The 13,754-nt window shown below is 40.3% G+C and overlaps 1 protein-coding gene across 1 annotated transcript in view; it reads right to left on the reverse strand.

The window, feature by feature from the left end:
• The window catches only part of med13a (mediator complex subunit 13a), a 75,256-nt gene that overhangs the window by 22,652 nt on the left and 38,850 nt on the right, over positions 1–13,754 (reverse strand). The window contains exons 5-9 of the mRNA XM_051909178.1: positions 10,079–10,276; positions 9,747–9,941; positions 9,483–9,645; positions 8,082–8,195; positions 3,566–4,294 (exon numbers count right to left, since the gene is read on the reverse strand). Coding sequence (XP_051765138.1) covers positions 3,566–4,294; positions 8,082–8,195; positions 9,483–9,645; positions 9,747–9,941; positions 10,079–10,276 — 1,399 coding nt within the window. The remainder of the gene's footprint in view (positions 1–3,565; positions 4,295–8,081; positions 8,196–9,482; positions 9,646–9,746; positions 9,942–10,078; positions 10,277–13,754) is intronic.

The raw sequence follows: 13,754 nt of genomic DNA on the forward strand, positions 1-13,754 counted from the left end.
TAACACAGACCTGACCACTGCAGCTCTGATGGGGGGTGACAGTGCACAGTGGCGCTGGCCAGAGATTAAACCCATATTGAGGCCCCAGAGTGCACAGGGATTACATTAGGCCGTAACAGCAGAATGGACACAAGAGGACACCAGCCAAGTGTATCCTGGGATTCCACTGCATACCATTACATCTCACTGTGGCCAACAGAGACAGCTCTCTAAACCACAGCACTGCCTCTTTTTCTGATCTTAGGCAACTTCAGGCAAACAACATTTCAGTGGAAACAATACAGATGCAAGCCACTTTTGAAATGTTCATACACATCCTGTACACATAACATTGTTGAAGGGAACTACATTTTTTTAAACATCAGATGTGTGTGAAACATCCACTCTAAAACAACATTTTCCAAACAGCCTTTTTTTATTCTAGTAAGGGATTAAGAGACACATATTTTTTAACTTAATACTATCAACAAGCATTCTTCCAGGAAGACAACGGCACGGCTGAGCGATGTGTACACTTTATTTTGCCATAACACTGCTGCTTCGTGAATTTATGAGGGGCATAAAGTTGCTGCTTTCAGTATCTCTCATCCATAATGGTTTAGAGGAAAAGTTCATACTACACTAACATTATTCACACAAATGTGTCCAAACATTCCCACACTGGGCCAAATATCAGTGCGACCAACAAATGTTCCCCCTTCAACAGATTCAACAAACGCCATCTCATGTTAATAGATGTGACATTATGGGCCATACGAAAAACCAAATGTTTTCATTTTTTGAATACAAAGTAACATGGCCAAAGCGATGAATGTGCTTCCTGCTAACAGTATAGGTACAAGAATTTTAATCATCATGTATATTAGCACAAATACAGAGAAAATTGCAGTAAAACAATGACAACTTCATGTCTTTTGGCAGCAGTGTGGGTAACCGTTTGTTGATTTAAATATCTGGGGAAGCAGATAAGATGTACACTTTAGCGGAAATTCTTCACACGAGTAAACATGTCACGGCTTAGTTGGAGACTGTCATCAAACAGCACTGGCACCGGTGTCAAATGTCTGTGCTTTTAAACCAAGGAAGGCCAGCCTAAGTTCCCTTGGTGCTCTTCCTGGAAGTTTGGAGGGTAGGTGCACGTCACAAGAGAGTCAGGGCTGAGCATATGGTGGATCTTTTTCTGAAGACATCTTTATTTCATCCTTAATTTATTTTAACTTCAACTGTTCCACAGAAAAAAATAACCATGCAACCACTCTAAGTTGTGAAAATTCATTTCACACATATCCTGTCTGCATTCTTGTGACTTCTGACCTAAATCTAGCCCACTAGCTCAAATCTAGTCTCACTTACTACTGCCCACTTTGACAGGAAGATATTGTTTGACAGACAGGTAAAGCGATCAAAATCAGTCTGTGACTGAAATAACTTCATTTGTAATTCATGAATGTCACAGTCATAATTATTTTTTAGTAATAGATTCTTTCAGCAACCTTTGTGGTTATTGGAATCTATATCATGATACATACACTAAAGCCTCGTTCAGACTGTCAGTCCAAATCCGATTATTTGTGTATCCGATTGGAATCTGATCTAAAAATTTTAAAGGGTTAGTTTTACCCAAAAATGAAAATGTCATTTATTACTCGCCCTCATGCCGTTCCACACCCGTAAGACCTTCGTTAATCTTCAGAACACAAATTAAGTTATTTTTGTTGAAATCCGATGGCTCAATGAGGCCAGCACAGCCAGCAATGACATTTCCTCTCTCAAGATCCATTAATGTACTAAACACATATTTAAATCAGTTAAATCTTTAAATCTTGTGAGTACAGTGGTTCAATACTAATATTATAAAGCGACGAGAATATTTTTGGTGCACCAAAAAAACAAAATAATGACTTATATAGTGATGACCGATTTCAAAACACTGCTTCATGAAGCTTCGGAGCGTTATGAATCAGCATGTCGAATCAGCGGAGGAAATGTCATTGCTGGCTATGCAGGCCTCAGTGAGCCATCAGATTTCAACAAAAATATCTTAATTTGCGTTCCGAAGATTAACGAAGGTCTTACGGGTGTGGAACGGCATGAGGGTGAGTAATAAATGACATTATTTCCATTTTTGGGTGAACTAACCCTTTAATGTCCACACTGTGTATTGCATGTGCTCAGGTCCGATTTGTGTGTCCATGGCGCTTTTTCATTTTCCGGAATATCTGCATTGGTTTCTCTGGCAATGACATTGCGTTCGTAGGTATACACCAAAAACAACAACAACCGCAACATGGAGGGGTTTGCAATACAGATGTTGTCTTATTTACATCATGACCATGTGTAGCCGCCGGCGCTGGACTACTGCGTTATGATGAGGCAATGGCAGAAACATAGGAGGCAGGTATGAGCGGCTTTATTCCATGCTGTCGTCTCCCCCGGTCTCAAAACATGTCACAGTTATAGCCTATTGCTAATTTCTGCTCGTCCGGCACTTTGCAACAACACAGCCTTGTTTCTGCAGCGACTTTCAGCATGTTTCCTATAACAACATCTGACGTTTTACGTTGCATGAGAAAGTCACATAAACCACGTGAAATCCGATTTGAATAGGATTCCAAACCACATATGAATGTAGATCGAAACGGATTTGTTTATTCAGCTTTACCATCACAGGAATAAATTACATTTTAAAATATACTAAAATGGAAAACGGTTATTTTAAATTAAAATAACATTTTACAATATTACTGTTTTTACTATGTTATTTATCAAATAAATGCAGCTCTGGTGAGCAGAACATTTAAAAAAAAATCTTACCAACCCCAAACTTTTGAACAGTACTGTACATAATATTTTTAGCAACAGTCCTGTAATTTTAGAGAATGTGTAGAAAAGCAGTCCCCCAAATTCTCCGTCTTGTTTTTGTATGTGTCCTTCAGGTCCACAAGCCGGTGTTTAAAATTGTAACTTACTCATTTGTACTCTAAATCCCTACTAAAACCCCAGAGCGTTTGTACACACGTGTGAGATGGACACGTAATCTCCTAGTTCACAACAGTGCTGGGCCTGCACATTAGTGAAGTCTGAAGTCAAAAGGGCGCATCGCGAGAGATTAACATGGTGTGCGCACTCAGAGAAAGAACATTCTACACAGAACGAGAGTGTTTATGTGCGAGAGTGCGTGTGTGTTCGGGGGGGTGCAGGGCTACATCACAGCTATTTTAAAACACATACTGCACAAACAGACGGGAACGTTTGGGGTTCAGTATTGGGGGCTCTCACTAACAAACGGAGGGGATTAAGGGGGTCCCGCTCTCACTTTAGAAACACATTTACTTAAGCCATTATTACACAACACAAATGCACAATACAATCCTCCTGGCTGTTTACAGGCTCTGGAGAGTTCTAAATCCTAAAGAGATGTACTTTCAGTTCACTGCATTGCTTGAGATTTCAGGGAGTTTTTTTTTTTTTTTTGCTATTTTACTTGGTGACCCCAGTATCTCAGAAATGATATTTAGCCTTCAAATAAGTCCATGAAATTGTTTGTAAAGAACCTGATACTCACTCAGTAGCAGACATAATCCCTTCAGCTCCGAGTGACGCCTCTTCTCTGAGTTTGTCTCCTGGTAGTGATGGTGTGGGAAACTCTGCGTCTTTCCTACGCGGCAGGTTGAAGAACCTCCACGGCGCATGACTCCCGTCATCATCCAGGTTTACTGCTGCACTGATGTACGGGGTAGGCTCCAAGGGTTCTGAGTACGCAGGGGGAAAAGGTTGCGTGAGGGGATCCAAACGCGCGTCATCTGGGCCCTTCTGGGGCAGGAGGCATGGCTCTGCAGAAGGAGGGTAAAAATGTTGGCTGTGTGGGGTGGAGGGATTTTTAATGGCATCTGTGGCTTCCTCGCCACGTTCGCAGGGGTGGGGGCTCAGCGGTGGTGGCTGAGGGGAACCAACCATCTCCGTCGAGCCACTGTTGCCCACGGTAGCTCCACCCCCGCTGTGTAGCTGTGGTGGTTTTGAGCCAGTGCTCACATCAGATGGGCGGAGCCCAGAAAATCGTCCACCCTCTTGACCTCTAAGAGCCAAGCGCTGGCCTGCAGAAGCGTCAGTTTCCATGGAGACATCTTCGCAGACGGAGTTGCGGTGGTGGAAGGGCGTCTGCGGGCGTTTCTGCTGCTTGTCTCCCTTTTCGGGCTTCTCCCCGGTTTTGTGCTTGATGGGTGGCTGCTGCGTCTGACCGGCAGTGGGCGGCTGACCAGGCGTGCTGCCTGCTCTCTGCTTCAATGTTTTGTGCCTAATAAGAGAAAGAAATATTTTAATTCAACAGGGACATGAGTTATGAACTGATGACATCATTAATAAGAAAACCTATTACCAGAAATCATTTTTTTTAATTCATTTCTTTTCACAGAGAGTTCATAACATTTCTTTTCAGGTTTAATAGGCCTTTGAGACTCGTAACAGAGAAAATGTAACAGTTTCTTAATTAGCTCATTATTTAGAATTTTCAAACTATTATTGGATCCTTGAAAAAACACTTTTGAATGAAGATTCTCTGCTTGTCGAGTCCAAAGACAGGTTTAAGAAACCACCCTTTTAACAACAAGCACTCCACTCCTATCAGAGTCTGTCTGACCTGATAACGTGTGTCCACACTTTCTCTGAGATAAGTAAAGCCCCGCAGCTGCCAGAGTTTCCCTGTGGGATCCGTTTTACAGTGTCTCTCGTTTATTATGTTTTTCCTTCAGAGGCAGTCACCTTCTCAGCCTCCACAGAATTTCAACACACAAGCCTGTAGGCTTTTATCCCTCCCTTAAAAATGCAAAGCTACCGCAACAACCACTTATGTTACAAAGCCAGGAAACTTCAGTTTGGTTTAGATATCTAACAGTCTGGTATATGTATGCACGTTAGTATTTGAAAGCAAGGCTAGAGTGTGTAGTTCATGTGTAGTTTGAGAAGTTCAGGGGTCAAGGAACTTAATTTAGCCCATATATGTAAACAAAGAAACCACGGGGTAACTTTGAGGTTGGAACTGAGATGGTGTTAACGCCATAATTTTGTTCATTCAGACATTTGCGAACGCGCTAGGCTTGCTACAGTAGTCGGTGTTACTGGTGTTCAGTCGCAACAATGGTTTCATCACTGTGCCACAGAGGCAATTTTTTTTTTCAGTTTAAAACGTTAAATATATTTAACACAATTAATGCAGTATCCAATTTTTTGCGTTATATGATCAAGCTCTTATTCATGCAAATGCTTTTAAACCATTCAAGCACGACAAGACAAAAGAGAACGCACTGCCTGTGCGTTCACAGACACAGAACGAACCATAACACACAAATTATGCCAAAGTGTCCATTTTGTTGAGTGCCAAAATGTCCATTTTTGTTACGTCTTAAATGAACAAAGATTTGTGAGAAAATTGGACGCGTGTCAGATCCGCATCATGTGCAGCAGCGGCAGATCTTAAAGTGTCATTAATGTTAACCAAAGAACAAAGGTAAGCTCTTGACTAAAGAACTTAAACATTCCGTTCCTTATTTATTTGGTTCCACAGTTTGATTCAGTTTTTTTTTTTTTTTTTTTATAAACATTGTGTAAGTTAGCCTACTTGTTATTTTATATTAGGCCTAGCATGGTGTATTCTTGTTCGTTTTTGTTAATAAAAGTTCTATGTTTAAATATATGTGAGATTGTCATTGTACTGTTTTGTTGTTGTGTTTTTCAGTAAGAATAATAACCCATCATTGAAGCAATTGCCGCTAATTTGAAAGTGAAAGTAAAATGCACACAGCCACACCGGCATTCATAAGCGATTTTTAAAAAAAGGTGGAGGCCCCGCTCCCCGCCCCCCGGTATTACCAGTGTTGTCACGTCGATTAACCAGTAGGAAAATTCTCACCGTCACATCCCTAGAACACGCACAAAAACAAGAGCCAGGATTTATCGCACAAACCAATCATATCCAATCATAACCAATGGATAGCGTGATGGAGGCATTGCCTTCTCTCACATGACTTTCCTCCACCAAACTCACTGCAAGTTTAGGGGGTCTGTTAAAACTGAATGGGCTCAGGGGAGGCAAGAGAGAAACGGACTCCTGCAGCTAGTGTCACTGTTGGACAGTGTTACTTTAAAAAAAATAAGTGATTTATACACTTTATAATGTCACATTATGTAATATTTGCATTATTCTCATCCAATTTTTTTGAGGCAGCACTGCAAAGTTTGCCTTCTCAAAAGAAATGCCCCTGATATATAGACAGAGAGAGATTATAGCTGATATATATAGCTGAGAAGTTCTTCAGAGAAACATTTACCTGCACAACCAAACTTAAAACGACCAGACCACAAGGGAGTCAAAGACAAAATTATACCCTCTTATTCTCACACTCAAAACAATTTCACATGCATGCGCACAACAACACAGCCACTCACACACATACACACAAGCAGAATGCTAAGCAAGCAGAAAGGATCTCTATTCGATGCATGGTCATTTTCACTTCACAGGGGGACTCCGAGTTTCATCATACCTCTCATGCTGGGTCCCTTCCAAAAAATATATTTGGCAAATGACACCAGTCCCACAGCGCCTGGCCTTGTCTTGGCCTGAACTGAACAGCTACTCAATGAAGAGAAAGAGAAGATGACTAACAGCAAGACCACACAGCACTACACGACATTAAGTCTGTGTTAACGTTACTTAAAATGCTCCACAGATAGTGTTTAGGCTCATTCTTCCTAGTACTTGCTGCTTCTTGTTTACAAAACCATTATCTACCTGAAGTAGGCATGTCAACAGCACCGATATTATTGGACTACATTGATAGTGAAAGTCAATCTCTGTTCCTCTCAAGTCCTACAACAGCAAGCCGCGACAATATTAATGTGCATCTATTAAGATAACTACAGTTGGCCAGCAAGTCAACTAGCGTCTAATCTGTAAACAAGTTATAACAAGTTATAATTTTCTGTAGCATGTAACCAGTGACAGTTTGATCAATGGCTATTTACATAATTATGCTCAATGGCAATAACTGGCTGCAGACTCTTATCTGAGATAACAGCCTTTTATGTTTTTTTTTTTTTTTTTTTGGTAATGCAAAATTCATAATCTAATACAATAATTTAAAAAAATTCAAGCGATTTACCTAATTTGTTTCTTTTTTCTGCCTGTTTTTGGTACCATGAAAACTCTAAGCTAAAGTTCCCTTTCATGAAGCAAGGAACAATAACCTAAAACACTTCCCGCAGACATAAATTAATTATCGCCCTCTTTAATTATGAAACAAATACACACTCAGAGTTCTGTAATGATGCTGAGTGTCAAATTCAAATTCATAACTGTATTATAACTGTTATGCTACCAAGCCAAATGGGAATAGATTTATAAATGGGAATAGAACATTTTTTACTTCAAAGTTTCCAGATGACTACCATTAAATATAAATCTGAATACAGTTCATTTAAAAGAGTGTAACACACTCAGGAGTCACAAAACAACGCAAAAACATGCAAGTGGAGGGACCAATATGTAACTCAGCAATTTACAGAGCTGCAAGACTAGATACAGCCCGATACATTATATACAGATACACATTCAAAACACGCAGCCTCCACAGAATATCTAAGCATGTTATTTTCTTCTCTACATTAGACAAGAAAACAAAAAATAAAAAAATCTGAGACTTATGACACCACTTAACAGTTCTACAGATGGTAGCACCAGCACCTGATTTGGTAGAGCTGGGGGGTGGGGAATTTTTAATCATAAAGGTAATTTAATCATAAAATTACTATTGTTTTGCATTAATAATTGCAGTAACAAATAATAACAATCTTTTGGTTTCAGTCTGGAGCCCTGCTTAACACAATCACTCAGAAGCCAGTTCCTCTGGTTTTCACAAAGAGATTTATTTAATACTTCATGACAAATGTAATGCCTGTCATTTTAAAGAGTGACAGATGACACTATAAGAGCTACATAAAAGCGATTAGTGGCAGCAGCAGTGCAGGATGGTTAAACAACGAGAGCCTATGAGAGTATGAGGCTAATTGAGTTTGCATGTCTGTACCTTGAACAGTTGCAGCTTGATCTCTGTGTGGAGTCAACAAAGTCCCAGGCGCCCACTTTCATCAGCGTCTCCTCCTCGCTGGTCCCGTTGGAGGCTGTGGCAGAGAATTTCCGTCTGTGGAGACACAATAAAACAAGATTGGAATCAAACTCTCTGTATCTTCTGAACGGCTTTCTAAAAAAAAAAAAAAAAAAAAAACCCCACAAAATCCATGGTATTTCGTAGGGCTGACCCAATGGTGCTTTTCCACTGCGCGGTACGGCTCTCTTTTTGGCCCTTTTTTTACTGCATGTTACGGCTCGGTACGGCACGGTGCGGCTCGCTTAAATAGTACCACCTCGGTTCAGGTTCCAAGCGAGCCGCACCAATACTAAAATGTGACATGTTAACACTGCAGATCACTGATTGGTCAAAGAGAATCGTCACTACCAGCGTCATTGTATTTGAGACACCAAACCCATTTAAATAGTCAGTAACAGCCACCGCAGTATAATTTGTTTGCACGACTTTAAATGACTTGTTTAAACAACCATCGCACACAACTTGAAAAAAGAAATGGCTGTATCGTGGTCAGCAGACGAGGTGCAAACATTCCTCTTGTTGGTAGCCAGGAGCAGATCCACAGCAGTAGAGCCGGCACAACTATAAAGATCAGTCTATAATCCCACCCACTTTGAAGCGGTACTAAACTGCAGTGGAAAACCAAACTGAAAGTAAAGTGAGCCGAGCCGTACCGTGCCTAGTCGTATCACACAGTGGAAAAGCACCATAATAGTCAACTAAACAGTCAGCAAGAGGCTTAGTCAACTAAAATTTTACTAGTTGATTAGTCGCAGAAAAAAAAAAAAGAAAAAAAAGAAAAAAAACACTCGACAGGAAATGAGAGACAGATCGTTAGCGGTGGGTCCTTATGGTAATTACAGTATGTTGGGCAGGAAATCCAAACGTTCTCCTATCATCCATCGACCTCATATGGCATATCATTTGAAACATGTAAGTAGCAGCAACTTTATTAAGCTCATTACCAAGTGTTTGTGCGGAGTGTGGAAGCTTAAGTATAATTTACAACAGTAGAATTTTAAACAGAATTGACAAAAATTGTTACAAAAAGATGGATTGAACAAACATTACACATCTGTGCAAATTCAAAATAAAAACCTTACAGAAAAGTTGTGAACAGTTCCCTGTGTGACAACTAGCACCAATGACTCGTACTTGCTTTCATTTTCTCCTTATTAAACAATCAATGATAAGACATTCTGTGGCTCAGATATGCATTTCATTGTACCAGTTTTAGCAGTGTATTGTTGGCTCTGTCTTTAATTTATATTGACTGTGAAATGGGATTATCTGATGTAAGATTTGCTCTGAGCTCATCTGAGGATGTCTGAGTAAACTTACTTGTTCTGAGCTCGGTTGATGTTGCACTCTTGCCAGACACTCTCAACCACCTGACTGGCCATCCTGCGTGGAATCTTGCCACCATGGTGACTGGTGCTGTCAACACTGAATCCATCCATTGCCATCGGCAACCGCATCCACTTCTGTGCCGAGTGAGAGTGAACTACAGAAAGCAAGAAAAAGACAAAAAGTTTGAGAGTATAACGGATGCTGCTCATAAAATGAGATGGGTATGGGTTTGAGTCAAGGTTGAGGTGTGTTCACCTGTCTGAGCTTCTTCGGGTGAGGTGGGAGGAGTCAGGGTCACTGAAGAGATGGCAGGGTCACGGTTTGAAGCAGGCACTTGATGGCCGTTTGAATAGACAGCAGTGCAATGCGACGACCCCGTAGGTGTTATAGTGGGGATGTCTGACTGCGGGACTAACACCAGGCATGCAGGATATACCATGCGCACACCACCTGGAGAAAAAGCCCATGCATTAACACAATGAACAACTAATAAATGCACACTTGTACACACATACATGTATTGCCTCCACAATGCAATTATTTTACCTAACAGCCTTTTAAGTAAAATATATTTTGGGCCAACTCACCAACAAGCACTTCCACTGCTGCCAGGGAGTCATCCTCCCAGTCGATGTCCTCCATTTTGTCCTCTGCACTCTCCTTGGAGGTCGGGCTGATGGGATAGAACTGGTTCCATTCTTCAATGAGCTTCTGTGTCGGAGGGTCAGACAGCTTGAAGGACTGGCCGGTCAATGTCCCGTTCAGTCCAAATGGACTCAGAATCACTGTAGAAAGAATAAGAAAAGAGATTTACACTCTATGTACAGAACATTACAGAACAAGAGATATTGGGCGTTTGTGGCATAAAGGGCAAGAATCTGGGACACAGGCCTGTCACGATTATCTGATTTAACTGAGATTGAGATAATCATAATCATTGTGCTCTTTTAATCCCAATCACAGATTGCCACTCAAATAAGGAGATTTTATGCAAATATCAATATTTCAGATGCAGATTTATCATTATCATTATCATCATCATTATTATTATTATTATTTTTTTTTTTTATTATTATTATTATTATTATTATTATTATTATTATTATATTACATTACATTACAATAATACAATATTAAAGCTGGGTTTTAATAAAAATAGGCTCCACAAAACAACAGTGGAACAAATGGAAAGATCTATTACTCCTAAAATTAAACTTTATAATACATGTAATAATAATAATAAATACAAATGATAACTTTTAATGTTCAAGTATTATTAAAAAAAATTAAAACATTTTGGTAGCATTTGGTAGCAATTTTGGTTTTACAGTCCTGTTCCCCATGTACATATTATGCACTTATGACAGTTAGAAAAACTGGGTAATAACTAGGTACTAACCCTGAACCTACCCCTAAACCCATGTACCTAATATTAACTGGTAATTTCTTAGGTAAGTACACTGTAAGTGCACATACTATAAAATAAAGTGCAACCAAAATTTGAATATTTAAAATATTAGTTCATTCTACTTTATGCAATATTTCTGTACAAAAGAAAAAAAGAAAACCAAAAGGAAAATTTCATGATCGTGACAACTCTAGCTGGTGAACAAAAGGAATTACCAAGACTATGCAGCATGCATCAGGGGATAACCATTTAACCATTCTGCCCTTGAGCAATTCACCTATCATATAAGTACTTGTGTTAACATGTTATGGCAAAGAACCTCTGCTAAAAAAGTACAATCAAGTGGCATTTATCTGGAATTGTCCTTGGAAAGTGGCTGGTTCTTCCAATGTAAAAAGCCCAGCATATGTAGAAGAAACACATGAAGAGTGAAGAGCGTGTAATCAGAACAGGGCCAAAGCAAATGAGTCTATGAAGCGGGGAACACTGTACAAACACTCCCGCCTGGCTCTCTCTCAACCGCTCTCTGCACTTCTGTTCCTCATTAACTGTGGTCTTAAATGACTCCTCCACTGCAGCCGGGTCTTTTTCCTTCCTCCTTTCTCTCAGACACTTTCTGAAACCCTTTCATATCAACACAGCCTCCAGTTACTGCCAAGCAGTACTCATTCAGAGCCCATAAACCAACTTAAATAAACAGGTCACTCAGAGGGAGAGAGACAGAAACGGGATGAAAGAAAAAGACAAGGAGAGAGAGCAAGACAGGGTGAAGCACAAATATGGAAGCAACAGCGTCAGTTTTCACCCTATTAGTATCTTAGAAAAACACTTCAGTTTCTCAAGAACAGCTCTGTTACATGCTGTTTTCATGCCTAAAACAACAACAACTAAACACTGAGGTAGTTAGTCACAAATTTTCTCAAGGAAATCTCATATTGTACTTGATATATTGATCTACATATGAGGGGTTAGGAGGAGGAAGGAGCTTCCAGGGAGAAAAAGGGGGGTGGGGGGGGTGAATCCATCCTGTGTCCTTCCATTAGCTGGCTCATTCCATGGCCTTCATCACACAAATCCATAAAAGCCGCAATGACAGAGGACACCTCCGTCCATCCGGAAGAGGTATGGGAAGAGGGAATGGGGAGGGGGGCTGTACAAATGGAAAGGTGGCACGATTCATCTTTAATGGGTTTCAGTGGCTTAAACCTACACGCTCTAACAGAGATCATTATCCTTTATCAACACTGGCTTTAAGACAAAAGCCTCCAAACTGCATTATTTCAAGAAAAACCAAGCTGACCAGACGTAACAAAACAAACATGGCTCGTTCGCAGAATGTCTCTCCAGGCAAAAATGGCTCTTTTAATATCCGACAGCTCCCTGATTGAGCCAAGGTGACGGGGCCGGAATTAGTTTGGCCTCTGGACCGCCGGCTCGTCGCAGCGCATCAGAAAAGACTCCGCTGAGATACACAAAATATTTACAGAAAGGGAGCCTGGCATTGAGCTCTTCAGGCAGGTGGCAGGGCGGAAGGTCAGAATTTGCATTGCAGGGGAGCTCGAAGCATTGAAACCACTAAAGAGGTATCCGCATGTCGGCCATCATTAGAGAGAGGTCTGCTGCTCTGGTCCGCATTTGATTGGGGGCATCACACAGATATAAAGCAATTTTCAGACAAATAGGCAAACAAATGTATTCCAATATCACACTGTTCACCTCACATTTATTCTGTCAAGCAATCTGTACACTACCAGTCTCTCTCTCTCTCTTCTGCTCAGTTAAGTGAGCTATGAGTTCATTACACCCCTCTCACTGCTCTTTATGAGGTCATAGTCGCAACACTCGCACGCTCACTAATCCGAGACTGTCAGAAACGGTGAGCAGCAGACCAAAGGAGATCGAGAGAGAGCGGGCGAGTGAGAAAAAGGTCAGCTGGTTCCAATTGACACATCACACATTCCTGATTCACTGCAAAGGTTATTTCCCATCAAAAGGATGAATTGTGTTTTAAAACTTTAATTTGCAGGAACACAAACGATTTCAATTATGCAAAACAACATCAGATGTGATCTAGTGCATGGTTCTGGATGCAAATTGGTCAATACAGCATTCCAGCCAAGCTAAAATACACAATACTGGATGCAATCCATTTAAAAGTTTGCATCACAAGTAATAGTTCCCACTGATAGTCCTTGGATACATAAAAGCAACAGAGCACAGTATGAAAGATTTTTAGATTAAAATATCCAAAAAAAACACTACAACAATGTTATATATTTTGCTGACTTGTGTACTTATTTTCCCTAATGTTTCCAACAATTCCAGAGAAATCAGCAATTTTAACCAGCGTAATGGCCCGTGTCATTGCATTGCCTGTCATTGACGTCATATCCACGTTACCCTTGATTTACGGTTTTACTTCCATAAAACCATTGAAACACCAAAGATGCTTTAATATATTATGCGTTTTATTAGACAGGTGAGCAACTGTTTGGATACCTTTATCGACAAAAATCTAATCATTATTATATACGAGGGCTGGAACGACATCCCATATTTTGTGTTTAATACAGCATTTTGTTTTTTATGAGCTGCCATGTGTGAATGTGCAACAAGTGTCTCATACCAGCCACCAAGATAATGCACAGAGTAACGTTAGATAACTTTCAACAGACACAAAGGTATTTTTAGTATGATTGTTTTGACCAAGTAGAGTGCTGCGGTACCCCACAAACTTAATTCGTCAAATAAACAGACCTGCATGAGTAGCAAATTCAGCACTTGTGGCTATTTCATTGGAATAAAATAACGTGAAATTAAGTGATGAAACGTAACCGTAACAAAGTTCAAGTTCA

This window comes from Ctenopharyngodon idella, chromosome 10, assembly GCF_019924925.1.
Source record: "Ctenopharyngodon idella isolate HZGC_01 chromosome 10, HZGC01, whole genome shotgun sequence".
Classification (NCBI taxonomy): domain Eukaryota; kingdom Metazoa; phylum Chordata; class Actinopteri; order Cypriniformes; family Xenocyprididae; genus Ctenopharyngodon; species Ctenopharyngodon idella.